The sequence below is a fragment of the Balaenoptera physalus genome (genome assembly GCF_965194825.1).
Source record: "Balaenoptera physalus genome assembly, chromosome: 1".
Lineage (NCBI taxonomy): Eukaryota > Metazoa > Chordata > Mammalia > Artiodactyla > Balaenopteridae > Balaenoptera > Balaenoptera physalus.
Genome location: NC_138882.1, coordinates 171,552,955 through 171,565,975, shown reverse-complemented (window position 1 = coordinate 171,565,975; position 13,021 = coordinate 171,552,955). Strand labels below are relative to the sequence as shown.

General features: G+C 40.1%; 1 protein-coding gene across 3 annotated transcripts in view; it reads right to left on the bottom strand.

Annotated features, from left to right (window-relative positions):
* SNRNP40 (small nuclear ribonucleoprotein U5 subunit 40) overlaps positions 1–13,021 on the bottom strand; it is a 36,895-nt gene that overhangs the window by 22,780 nt on the left and 1,094 nt on the right. For all 3 annotated transcript variants that reach the window (XM_082411746.1, XM_082411747.1, XM_082411745.1), the window contains exons 2-4: positions 11,057–11,186; positions 9,722–9,815; positions 7,913–8,078 (exon numbers count right to left, since the gene is read on the bottom strand). In XM_082411746.1, the coding sequence (XP_082267872.1) occupies positions 7,913–8,078; positions 9,722–9,815; positions 11,057–11,186 (390 nt within the window). The remainder of the gene's footprint in view (positions 1–7,912; positions 8,079–9,721; positions 9,816–11,056; positions 11,187–13,021) is intronic.

The window sequence follows — 13,021 nt, the reverse complement described above, 5'->3', positions numbered from 1 at the left end:
CAAGTAGAATATGAGTTGTCTCTGTGCCAAGATACCTTTTCTTTCCAATTCTCATGGTTTAGGATGAAAAGTAGTTTCTACTTCATTGATGGAAACATGAACTAAAAAGGTTTAGTGCTACTCAGATCAATGGTCCAAAAAGAGTGCTTCACTCCTCTTCTAGAGACCCAACAGCCAACCCCTGCCCATCAAACTCTCTGGCTATAGAATGAAGTCCAAACCTCTTAGCTTGGAATTCAAGGTCTTGATAATCTAGCTCCCACATCTTACCAGACTTACTACAATCTTTGTCTTAACAAATATTACCTACTCAGGTCAAATCAATCTTTGTCTTTATCGTAAAAGCTATGGTAGCCACTTAAAGCTTGATTCAAATATTGCAGAATTTTAGTTCCAGACAACCAAAATTTTTAAAAGATTATTTTATTCTGAAATATTCACACTTACCAAAAAAACTGTAAACGAGAACATTTTTTTGCCTAAATCATTTGAGTTGCTGACCTAATGCCCTGACACTCCTAAATACTTTAGTATATTTAGTGCGCTTGTCCCACAAGATGTTCTCCTACGTACTCTCAATACAACCATCAGAATCAAGAAACTAACACCCATACATTACTACCATCCTCAGATCTCATTCAAGTTTCACCACTTGTCCCAATAGGGTCTTTTATTGCAAAAGGATTCAGTTCAGAATCATATGTTGAATTTATTTATTTATTTATTTGTAAATACTTATGTATTTATTTGGCTGTGCCGGGTCTTAGTTGCGGCACGCAGGATCTTTAGTTGCAGCATGTGAACTCTTAGTTGCAGAATGTGGGATCTAGTTCCCTGACCAGGGATCGAACCCGGGCCCCCTGCATTGGGAGCGCACAGTCTTAAGCCACTGGACCACCAGGGAAGTCCCCATATGTTAAATTTAGCTGTCATGTTTCTTTAGTCTCTTTCAGCCTGGAAGAGTTTCTTAGACTTTCCTGGAGTTCCATAACCTTGACACTTCGCAAAATTACAGGACAGTAATGTTCCTCAATTTGTGTTTGTCTGATGTTTTCTCATGATTAGATTAAAGTTATTTGGCAGGACTATACTGAAGTGATGTTACATTTTCATTGTATCCTATCGAGTGGCTCACAATTTTCATTTGTCCCATTACTAAAAACATTCAAAAAAATTTTTTTTCTTTTAAATTTTGGCTGCACCACATGGCTTGCAGTATTTCAGTTCCCCAACCAGGGACTGAACCCAGGCCATGGCAGTGAAAGTGCTGACTCCTAACCACTAGACTACCAGGGAACTCCCATAACATTCAATTTGATCATTTAAGAGATTCCTCTGGCAAGCTTTTTTGCATAAGACGTTCTAGGCCCACCTTGTACTTTCCCTGCCCAGACCTGAAATAAGGAGCCCTTTTAGCGGAAAATGGTATTTAAAGGCCAAGACCTATACAGTAGACGTGCTCACTGGTTTTGATGTGTTGTTGTTCCTAGACCCTCTAAGTGGACAGTTAAGCAATATATGCATACACAGGTGCACACACATATATCTACAAACACACATTTACATCTAATTTTTTTTCCTACACTTATCTGTTTATGTATTGAATGTCATGAGCTCACACTGATACTCTGAATTCGATATTGACAACACAAGATGCATTTTAGTTTTCTCTTTCTGTATTGGTAAATCCTTTCTCTGACAGTGAGAAATCTGCCCCCCATTATACTTATTATATTTACTTATTTGATCAGGCTTCCTGTATGTAACCAATCTCCTACATCCTCTTCCAGCTGTCTCCTGCATGGATGTCCTCTTTCCCTGTTTGAATATGATTCCCATTCTGGGCTGATTCTATGTGAACCCCCTCCTCACCCCATTTGGGTGACCCCTCTGTGTGAACGCCCTCTTCACTCTGCTCTGGCTCTAACACCACTTTCCAGGCTGCCCTTCCTCAGGGACTCCATCCTTGTCTGAGTCTGCTCAGCCTCAGACTCTCTACCTGAATTGCTCCCACCCTGTGTGGGCACCCTCAACTCAGGCTCTGACACCCACACTGTCTCCCCCACACCAATGTGTAGATGACTCTTTGACCCTGCTACGGCACTGATTCTCCACGCTGGGCTCCTCCCTCCGGTTCTGCACACTGGGCCATCTACCTTGTGCTGTGTGGATGCCCTCCTTACCCTACGCAGTTTCCATCTCCCTACACTGGATGCGGATACTCCTGCATCCGGTGTGGATGCTCTCCTTTCATCTCACTTGGGTTCTGACACGCCACTCTGGGACACTTTGGCCTATCCCCACCTCTAACCCAAACACCTTTCCTGCTTCGGTCTATGTAATGGTACCAGGACTTGAATTGTTAGTAAAGGGAATAACATATATGATTTCACTTAATTGCTTCATTAGAAGAAAGAATGGATTGCTGAAAATGGTTTGAAAAGACTGGTATGGACAATGCTGAGGATACCACTTCTAGACTGAAAAATACAAGAGTTATTGAAACCTTTGTTTTCTGTTGAGAACTCTGACAAATAAGAAACATGACATATTCCTTGTTAGATAAGCACAAGTTATTAAACTCCTATACTTATAAACCTAGCAACAGAAAGCAACAATAAAGCATTCCAACTTGGCAAGTAACTAAAAGACATATGTAAAAGGCTGTTCAATGAAGCAGTAATTATATAAATAATATATTGAAATTAAAAATAAAGAACTGGTTAAAAAAGTCACTTTAAGTAATGTGATATATTGCACATTTAAGAAATACTGCCTTGAAAATAAATACTGCCTTGAGTGTGATTATTTCAAATCATGTTTAACTAAGGGAGAAGAGAAGCAAGAAACTTAAAGAAGGAAAGAGTAGAAAAGAAAAGACATATACAATGGAAGGTAGGAGAAAAAGAAAAAGCTAAGGAGAGATGGAAAGATAAATATGAGCACAGAGACAAAGACAAGATGAAACAAAGTCAGAGAAAAGGTAAAAGAAGAAAACGTGAAACTAAACAAGAATAAGTTCCTAAGGACTTCCCTGGTGGTCCAGTGGTTAAGACTCCACGCTCCCAATGCAGGGGGCCCACGTTTGATCCCTGGTCAGGGAACTAGATCCTGCATGCTGCAACAAAGATTCCACGTGCCGCAACTAAGATCCAGCACAGCCAAAAAAAAAAAAAAAAAAAGAATAAGTTCCTAGATGGTTACCATAGCAAGCCCTCAATAAATGTTTGTTAACAAAATTCATTAGGGCACTCTTATCTCTGCCTTTTGAAATGCCAATTAGCAAATCAGCTACTGTTAGGTCTCTCCAACTATAGTATACCTACATTAAGACCTCTGGGAATTTCATGTGAAACTTGTGAAATCTGAACAAGATCGAGGGATCATAGCAATGTCACCTTTTATAGTTATGAGACAAGTTAACATTGCTGGAAACTATGTGAAGAGTAAATGGGATCTCTGTATTATCTCTTAGAACAGCATGAGAATCTATAATTCTCTCAACAAAAAGGAAAATACACCTATTAAAAAACAAAAACAAAACAAAAAGACCTCTGGGAATTATTCCTAAGCCACAGACTCTCTTCTTAGCCAAGCATCAAGGGGCCCAAGTGATTGTTTATTACAAAACCATTTAGTAGAAAACATCTCAAAGCAGATAATCCAGTAGGTCAGTGTCACCACCTTTAATTATAAAAAAAAAAAGCAAATTCATTTAAAAAAGCAACAAACAATCACAAGTTCAGTGTGATTTCTCAGATGTACTCTTTTGAAATCCCTCCCTGTTTAATCATAAAAAAAAAATCCAGAGTCAAAAACTAGCGCCAAAGAAAGAATAAAATGGTACTACAAAGCAGTGTGTCCTGTGTGCCCCTGAAATAAGTTACTATTTCTAGGCCTCATTTTCCTCATTTGTAAAGTGAGGAGGCTGGAGGAGATCACTGGCTCCCAAAATGTCATACCTGCTACATCAAACCACTTGAGGAACACATTTAACATTCTGATTCTTAAAAACACAATACCATTGACATTAGCATCCAAAAAGAGAAATACTTAGGTGTAAATGTAACAAAATCTGTACACCATCTCTATATGGAAAACTTAAAAACTCTAATGAATGAAATCAAAGTAGAACAGAATAAATGGAGAGATATTCCATGTTCACGGGTAGGAAGACTCAGCATTGTCAAGACGTCAGCTCTTCCCAATTTGATCTACAGATCAATCATACTGATCAATGCAATGTCAACCAAAATTCCAGCAAGTTACTTCATGGAAGTCAACAAATTGGAGTTTATCTGGAAAGGCAAAAGACCCTAACTTGCCAATACAATATTGTACAGCAAAGTTGGAGGACTGACACTACCCAACTTCAGGATTTACTGTAAAGCTAGTAATCAAGACAGTGTGATATTGGCAAAAGAACTGACAAATAGATCAATGGAAGAGAATAAAAAGCCTAGAGATAGACCCTCATAAATACAGTCAATTGATCTTTGACAAAGGAGCAAAGGCAATACAATGGAGCAAAGAGTTTCTTCAACAAATGGTGCTGGAACAGCTGTATGTCCACATGTTAAAAAAAAATGAATTTTTTTTGCACCTTTCACAAAAATTAACTCAAAATGGATCACAAACCTAAATGTAAAATATTAAACCCCTAGAAAGTAACACAGAAGAAAACTTAGGTGACCTAGGGCATGGTGATGACTTTTAGATATAACGCCAAAGGCACAATCCATGAAAGAAATCATTGATAAGCTGAACTTCATTAACATTAAAAACTTCTCTGTGAAAGAAAATGTCAAGAAAATTAGAGGACAAGCTACAGACTGTTTAGAAAATACTTGCAAGACACACATCTGTTAAAGGACTATTATCCAAAACACAGTACAAAGAACTCTTAAATTCAACAATAACAAACATGGACTTCCCTGGTGGTGCAGTGGTTAAGAATCCGCCTGCCAACGCAGGGGACACAGGTTCGAGCCCTGGTCTGGGAAGATCCCACATGCTGTGAAGTAACTAAGCCCGTGCGCCACAACTACTGAGCCTGCGCTCTAGAGCCCATGAGCCACAACTACTGAGCCTGCATACCACAACTACTGAAGCCCGCATGCCTAGAGCCTGTGCTCTACAACAAGAGAAGCCACTGCAATGAGAAGCCCACGCACTGCAATGAAGAGTAGCCCCCGCTCGCCGTAACTAGAGAAGGCCCACACGCAGCAATGAAGACCCAATGCAGCCAAAAATAAATAAATAAATAAGTAAATTTATTTAAAAAACAAAACAATAACAAACAACCAGATCAAAAATTGAGCTAAGGAACTTAACAGATACCTCACCAAAGTACACAGATGGCAAATAAGCATATGCAAAGATGCTCAACATTGTGTTACCAGAGGAGGATAGAGGAAGTGGGAATTGGAGGAAGGTGGTCAAAAAGTACAAACTTGGGACTTCCCTGGTGGTGCAGTGGTTAAGAATCTGCCTGCCAATGCAGGGGACATGGGTTTGAACCCTGGTCTGGGAAGATCCCACATGCCGTGGAGCAACTAAGCCCGTGTGCCACAACTACTGAGCCTGAGCTCTACAGCCCTCGAGCCACAACTACTGAGCCTGAGTGCCACAACTACTGAGCCCATGTGCAACAACTACTGAAGCCTGAGCGCCTAGAGCCCGTGCTCTGCAGCAAGAGAAGCCACCACAATGAGAAGCCGCACACTGCAACGAAGAGTAGCCCCCGCTCGCCACAACTAGAGAAAGCCGGCGTGCAGCAACGAAGACCCAACACAGCCAAAAATAAATAATAAATAAATAAATAAGAAAAAAAAAGTATAAACTTCTAGTTATAAGATAAATAAGTACTAGGGATGTAATGTACAATATGATGACTATAGCTAACACTGCTATGTGATATACAGAAAAGTTGTTAAGACAGTATATCTTAAGAGTTCTCATCACAAGAAAAAAATTTTTCCTTTTTTTCCTTTTTGTTGTATCTACATGAGAAGATGGATGTTGGTCAAACCTACTGTGGTAATCATTTCACAATATATGTAAATCGAACCATCTTGCTGCATGCCTTAAATTTGTAGTGATGTATGTCAATTATTCTCAATAAAACTGGAAAAAAGATGTTCTACATCATATATCATTGGGAAAATGCAAAGTAAAATGAACGTAAGATACTACTATACACCTATTAGAAAGGCCAAAATCTGAAACACTGACAACACCAAATGCCGACAAGGATGGGGAACAAAGGAACGCTCATTCATTGCTGGTAGGAAGATAAAATGGTGCAGCCACCTTGGAAGACAATTTGGCAGTTTCTTACAAAACCTCTACTGCACAATCCAGCAATTGTGCTCCTCAGTATTTACCCAAAGAGTTAAAAACTTAGGTCCACACAAAAACCTACACACAGATGTTTAGAGCAGCTTTATTCATAATTGCCAAAACTTGGAAGCAACCAAGATGTGCTTCAGTAGGTGAATGGATAAATAAACTGTGGTACATCCAACAATGGAATATTATTCAGCACTGAAAAGAAAGGAACTATTAAGCCATGAAAAAACATGGAGGAATCTTAAATGCATATTACTAGGTGAAAGAAGCCAATCTGAAAAGGTTATACACTTTATGATTCTACCTATATGACATTCTGGAAAAGGCAAAACTAAGGAGACAGCAAAAAGATCAGTGGTTCCCTGGGGTTGAAAGGAATGAATAGGTGGAACATAAAGGATTTTTAGGGCAGTTGAAATACTCTGTATGATACCATAGTGCCAGATACATGTCATTACACATCTGTCCAAACCCACAGAATGTACACCACTAAAAGTGAACCCTAATGTAAACTATGGACTTTGGGTGATAATGACATGTCAATGTAGGTTCATCAGTTGTAACAAAGGTACCACTCTGGTGGGGGAAGCTATCCATGGTAGGGGCGGTGGTTATACGGGAAATCTCTGTACCTTCCCCTCAATTTTGCAGTGAACCTAAAACTGCTCTAAAAAAATAAAGTCTTGGGACTTCCCTGGTGGCGCAGTGGTTAAGAATCTGCCTGCCAATGCAGGGGACACGGGTTCGAGCCCTGGTCCGGGAGGATGGCACATGCCGCGGAGCAACTAAGCCCATGTGCCACAACTACTGAGGCTGAGCTCTAGAGCCCATGAACCACAACTACTAAAGCCCACACACCTAGAACCCGTGCTCCGCAACAAGAGAAGCCACCGCAATGAGAAGCCCGTGCACTGCAATGAAGAGTAGCCCCTGCTACCCGCAACTAGAGAAAGCCCACCCGCAGCAACAAATACCCAATAATAATAATAAAAAAAAAATCCCCTTCCAGACCTACTAAACGAGAATCTGGGTATTTTTAGCAGGTTCTTCACGTAATTCTGATATGCATACAGGTCGGAAATCATTGGACTAAATGACTTTTAATACCCCATCCTGTTATTAAAACCACATACTGTATAGTCAGTATGTAAAACCTTTTTATTATACTGACTATAATTACAGAACAGTATTGTAAGACATGTATATTATTGTCAGTGTTCTAAAGATTGATAAGCTGAGGATCAGAAAAGTGAACTGCCTATGGTCACACAATTAAGTAAACAGCTAGGTCAAGAATCCAATTATTCTTGGATGGTGGTCCATTTTATTCCAAGTCACAATGGTTCAACACGGCTGTAATATTATTCTGTAGGATACCTAAAAAAAGAAAAAAACCCTCAACTGCTTATTATTTTAAACGTATTTTAAATAATGTCTGTTTTGGGAAATGTCTGATGAAACAAAGTTGTGGAGAGGAGGGTAAAGCACAGGTGGGAAGACAAGTTAAGGTTCACATTATGTCACCTCAGAAACCCTCAACACACAGACAGACAACACCCACCTTAACTGTACCGTCGTCACTGCCAGTGCAGACAAGCTGGGGACCCCTCCTGGCCGGATAACAGGAATTCACAAAGGAAGTGTGCCCCTTCAGTCTTTTAACCCTCTCGCCTGTTTCACTATCCCACACTGCCACAGTTTTATCTGTGGATGCTGAGAAGAGCATACTAGAAGGTAAGAGAGGAAGAACAAAAAAATAAGTGAAGACAAGGAATAGCAATCTATCTTCCCCACTTGCCAAAACGTGCCAAAGTCTTCAAGATCACTAACATGTTGTGCTCTGACAGCTTGGCACCTGATGCTGGAATGCCTCACCTTCCATAACAAAATCCTAATCATGCTCTAGACCCAGTTGTAAGGTCTACCCTACGAAATGTAAAAAAAAATTTCCCTCTGTCAGTCCCCACGTTATACATCTAATACAGCAGTCTTCTCAATCTTTCCCTCCTTTTTGATATACAACACCTTACACATCCTTCCACTTGGAAATGTTTAATCCCTCCCTGCTGCAGAGGTGAGACAACTGTAGCAATTCCTGACCCAATGGCTTGGTAACTCTCTTTCTCTAAAACTCAAAGCTTTTGTCTCTGAGGATGATTTCTAGGTTATGATTGAATTTATAATGCTTTCTTTACTCAAATAGGAAAAATGTATACAAGGCTATGCACCCAGTTGTTCAGGGAACCCTAAAATTTCTAGAGGTCAGAGCTGTAAAACAATAAATGTTTACTGAAATACCGAATGGGATTAACTTTGTATAACCACATTTTTATATTATCTGTAGTTATTCTAAAGTTATGCAATTGTTAAAATATTTTCAATAAATAGTATGTTATAGTAAACAGATATGACAGGTGAATAACGTTAAGGGTAAAAAGCAGCAGACAAGATTGTACAAGTAGTTCTTTTTTTTTAAATTTGGCTGTGCTGCATGGCTTGTGGGATCTTAGTTTCCCGACCAGGACTGAACCCAGGCCATGGCAGTGAAAGCACTGAGTCCTAACCACTGGACCGCCAGGGAACTCCCACAAGTAGTTCTAATATACACATAAAAACAAACTGTTTTGAATAGGAAAAAGGCTTGAGAAAAACATATCATAATATTAACAGTGATTATCTTTGGAGTGGTAAAAACGTGGGCTATTTGGTCATTTTCCTGCTTTTTTTCATAGTTTTCTTGAAATAGATTATTTTATTATTACTTTTATAATAAAAATCGCTAATTTCTATATATATAAATTACATTTTATGTCTTAAAATTTTTTTTTTCTGCGATGTTGATATGTTAGATAGAGGTGATGTGTTTACAAATGCATACATGGAACAATAAACACCTTACTTGGGTTACAGCGATAGGATAATAAAGTGGTTGTCCAAAACGCAGTTTCTTGTTTAAACATCTTTATTGGAGTATAATTCCTTTACAATGGTGTGTTAGTTTCTGCTGTATAACAAAGTGAATAAGCTATACATAAACATATATCCCCATATCTCCTCCCTCTTGCGTCTCCCTCCCACCCTCCCTATCCCACCCCTCTAGGTGGACACAAAGCACAGAGCTGATCTCCCTGTGCTATGCGGCTGCTTCCCACTAGCTATCTATTTTACATTTGGTAGCGTATATACGTCCATGCCACTCTCTCACTTCGTCCCAGCTTACCCTTCCTCTTCCCCGTGTCTTCAAGTCCATAAAATGAAGTAGTTTTTGACAGCACAGTCTCCTGAGACAAAACTCAGGGATGAAATGTGAAAGGATGCCAAGAAGAATTACTATAAGAAGCAGCTGTCACCCACTATGCAGAATACTCACCTGCCGTCTGTGTTATAATGCAGTTCCATCACTGCTCCACTGTGTCCCTTCAATGTAGCATAGTTATCGCAGTCACCATAGACATTCCACAACACTGTTAGGGGGACAGGGGTTCTGTGAGCATTACTAGGCAAAAGAAAACTCATTATTGGCCATGGAAAGGGTACTTATGAATTCACTAGAACAACAGTTTTGAAATTATACTCCTTTGGAACACTATTAGTTCTATTAGCTAGATCAATTTTCTTTACATTAAAACAAAAATAATGCAATATTTTCACATTTCATAAAATAAAAACATTTTAGTTAATGGCTATAATTTTTTAAATCTTAAGTGTTTCTCCTGTACTTTTAAAAAGGTGGCACTCACAGCTACTGTCTGCTATGAGTAGAAGCAGACTGCAAAATGATGGTACTTACAGAAAACTTTGGAAGCTGCAACTGACTTGAAGGTCCCAGGAGAATGACTTTATACTACATTCACTCATTGCACATGTACTAAATACCTGTGCCAGGTGCTGGGGTAAAATAAGGTAAATGAATAGACACAGTTCCAATCCTTAGGGAGCTTGGTCCAGCACAGAGTGAAGTTCGATGAGTGTTATTAAGGAACACTCTATACATAATAAGGTATTTAGAGTTATTTTCCTGCTGATAAAACTGTTTCTAGTTTGTTCAATGAAATTAAGCAAATCAGTAGCTCAAGTATGTTCTGCAAAGATCCTTAAGTCTTCCAAAGACTTGGCCACTAATAAATTTAAGGAACACAGAACTAGAACACCAAAATCAAAACAGACATCATCCACCCTGAGGCACAGTTATAAGCAAAGAGCCAAAAGACTCTTTTTGACTAGTAGCTGAGAATCGGGTAGCAGATCCTATTGATGGACAGCTAGATTATCCAAGTGAGTTGCCACGTCAGGATTCCCTCCTTCCTTTCCAAATGCTAAGATTCTGAGGGAATGGATCAAGAGGAGAGCCTCAATATCTTTGGGAAACAGTTATCTCTCTCCTCTTTACTCCCATTAGCCTGTTAAGCCTAGATCTCCAGTCTTGCTAAATCAGCCCGAGATTTGCCTCCATGAGGACGATGTTCTCAAACTAGAGCGACTCACTTTCCAACTGGTAACATAATTCCTTCTGTATTTACCACATGGACCCTGAGTTCTACACCCCACATCATTCAGCATTTTCATGACCCTATTTTAGCATATTAGCCACATAGTTTGTTATGTGACCAACTTAGACTTATACTCTCTATGGCACTGAAGGTTTTAAAAAGTAATCACTATTTGGCAGAGAGCAATTACTCCAGATTCAAAAACTATGCCTTACATATCAGTCGGTCAAATCCTGCAGATGCTAAGGTGGATCCATTGGGGTGAAACTTGCAGCAATACACTTCCCCTTCATGTCCTGAGAGAAGCATGATTGGGGCTTGAAGGGAGGAACATCTTGGAGGCCCCTAAACAACAGAGAAGTACAGAGTAGTCACTACATATAGGCAAAGGAGATTGAAAGGTCGGGGAATGGGGAGTATAAGGAAAAGACAAGGGAAAATGATTGAGTGTATTTCTCCTGATTTAGAGAATGGTAACTCTTCTCACATAACTTATGTCTCCAATTTGATACTCTCCTGCTGAAGTTTCCAGTGTCTATCTGTTATACGAACTCTCTTCCTCCCTCACCGTGCTCCCATCCCATACCCAACTTTATTTATTTATTTATTTATTTATTAAAATTCAAGCGCTCACTTGCCTGCTAGCCTCCTTTCAAGTTTGACCTCATTTCTTAGGCTGAGTGCCCATATTTTTGTCTTATTGTCCAACATCATTTTTTAAAAATTAATTAATTTAATTATTTATTTTTGGCAGTGTTGGGACTTCGTTGCTGTGTGCGGGCTTTCTCTAGTTGCGGTGAGTGGGGGCTACTTTTCGTTGCGGTGAGCGGCTTCTCATTGCAGTGGCTTCTCTTGTTGGGGAGCACGGGCTCTAGGCGCGCGGGCTCAGTAGTTGTGGCTTGTGGGCTCTAGAGCGCAGGCTCAGCAGTTGTGGCGCGTGCGCTTAGTTGCTCTGCAGCAGGTGGGATCTTCCCAGACCAGGGCTCGAACCCGTGTCCCCTGCATTGGCAGGCAGATTCTCAACCACTGCACCACCAGGGAAGCCTACACCCAACTTTTAACTGCTCAAACACATTAAACTAATTTCTGCCTCAGGATCCTTTACACTTGTTGTTGCCCCTGACAGGAACCCCCTTCCTCTAGATCTTCCTATGTGTGGCTCCTTTCAAATGTTTCCTCTTCAGAAAGTCTTTCCCGGAACACTCAAGCTCAAGCAGCACCCTATCTCCCTTCTGCATTCTATCAACCCTACTGTATTCTCTCACAGCACCTATCACTATCTGAAATTACCTTCCTTATGTGTTTGTTTACATTTTGTTTCCCCTGCCCTGCCACTAGAAAAGCTCTGTGAGTGCAGGAACCCTACCAGTGTAATTCTACACTGTTTTCCCAGTTTCTAGTTTGATGAATGAATGATTGAACAAGTTTTCCCAAAACCCTGCAGGGTACAGTTATTAAGCAAAGTAGTTTTGATTATGGTCTTGGACATTAAGTCTAGGCTTGGGCAATTCAAAGAAAACTGGGCTGATATTCTTACTTGTCAGACAGAAGAACAAGTACACTATTAATAATCCCCAAATCTCTTCAGTTTTCCAGCTTACTCATTTGCTCAAAAAATACTATGTGCCAGGCACTGTTCTACGCACTGAGAAAACAGTACTGAACAAAATAAACAATGGAGCTTGTGTTCTAGTGGGAAGGAGGGACAGAAAGGAGGGAGGGAAGGCAGAAACAAGTAAAACATACAGATGGTGGTATGTGCTATGGAGAAAAACAAAGCAGCAATGTGAGTTAGTGAGCACAGGGTATTGCAATTTAAAATAGGCTGGTCAGGAAAGCCTTCACGGAAAAAGTGATACTTGAGCAGAGGTTGGGAGGAGTTGAGTGTGTAAACCATGTGGATATTCGGAAGAAGAGTAAATCCGTAGGGGGAGCAGCAAATGCAAAGGCTTTGTGACAGGACCATGGAAGTCAGTGTGCCTAGAGCAGGGTGAGCAATGGAAAATTGGTAGTTCAGAGAGGTCAAGGGAAAGAGGGCAAAAGATTGTCAGGATTTTAGTTTTACTCTGAGTGAAGTGAAAAGCCATGGAGAGTTTTCAGCAGGGGATAATACGATCTGATGTTTAGAAGGATTCCTCTGGCTGCTGGATTGAGAACAGACTGAGCATCCGTGAACAGAA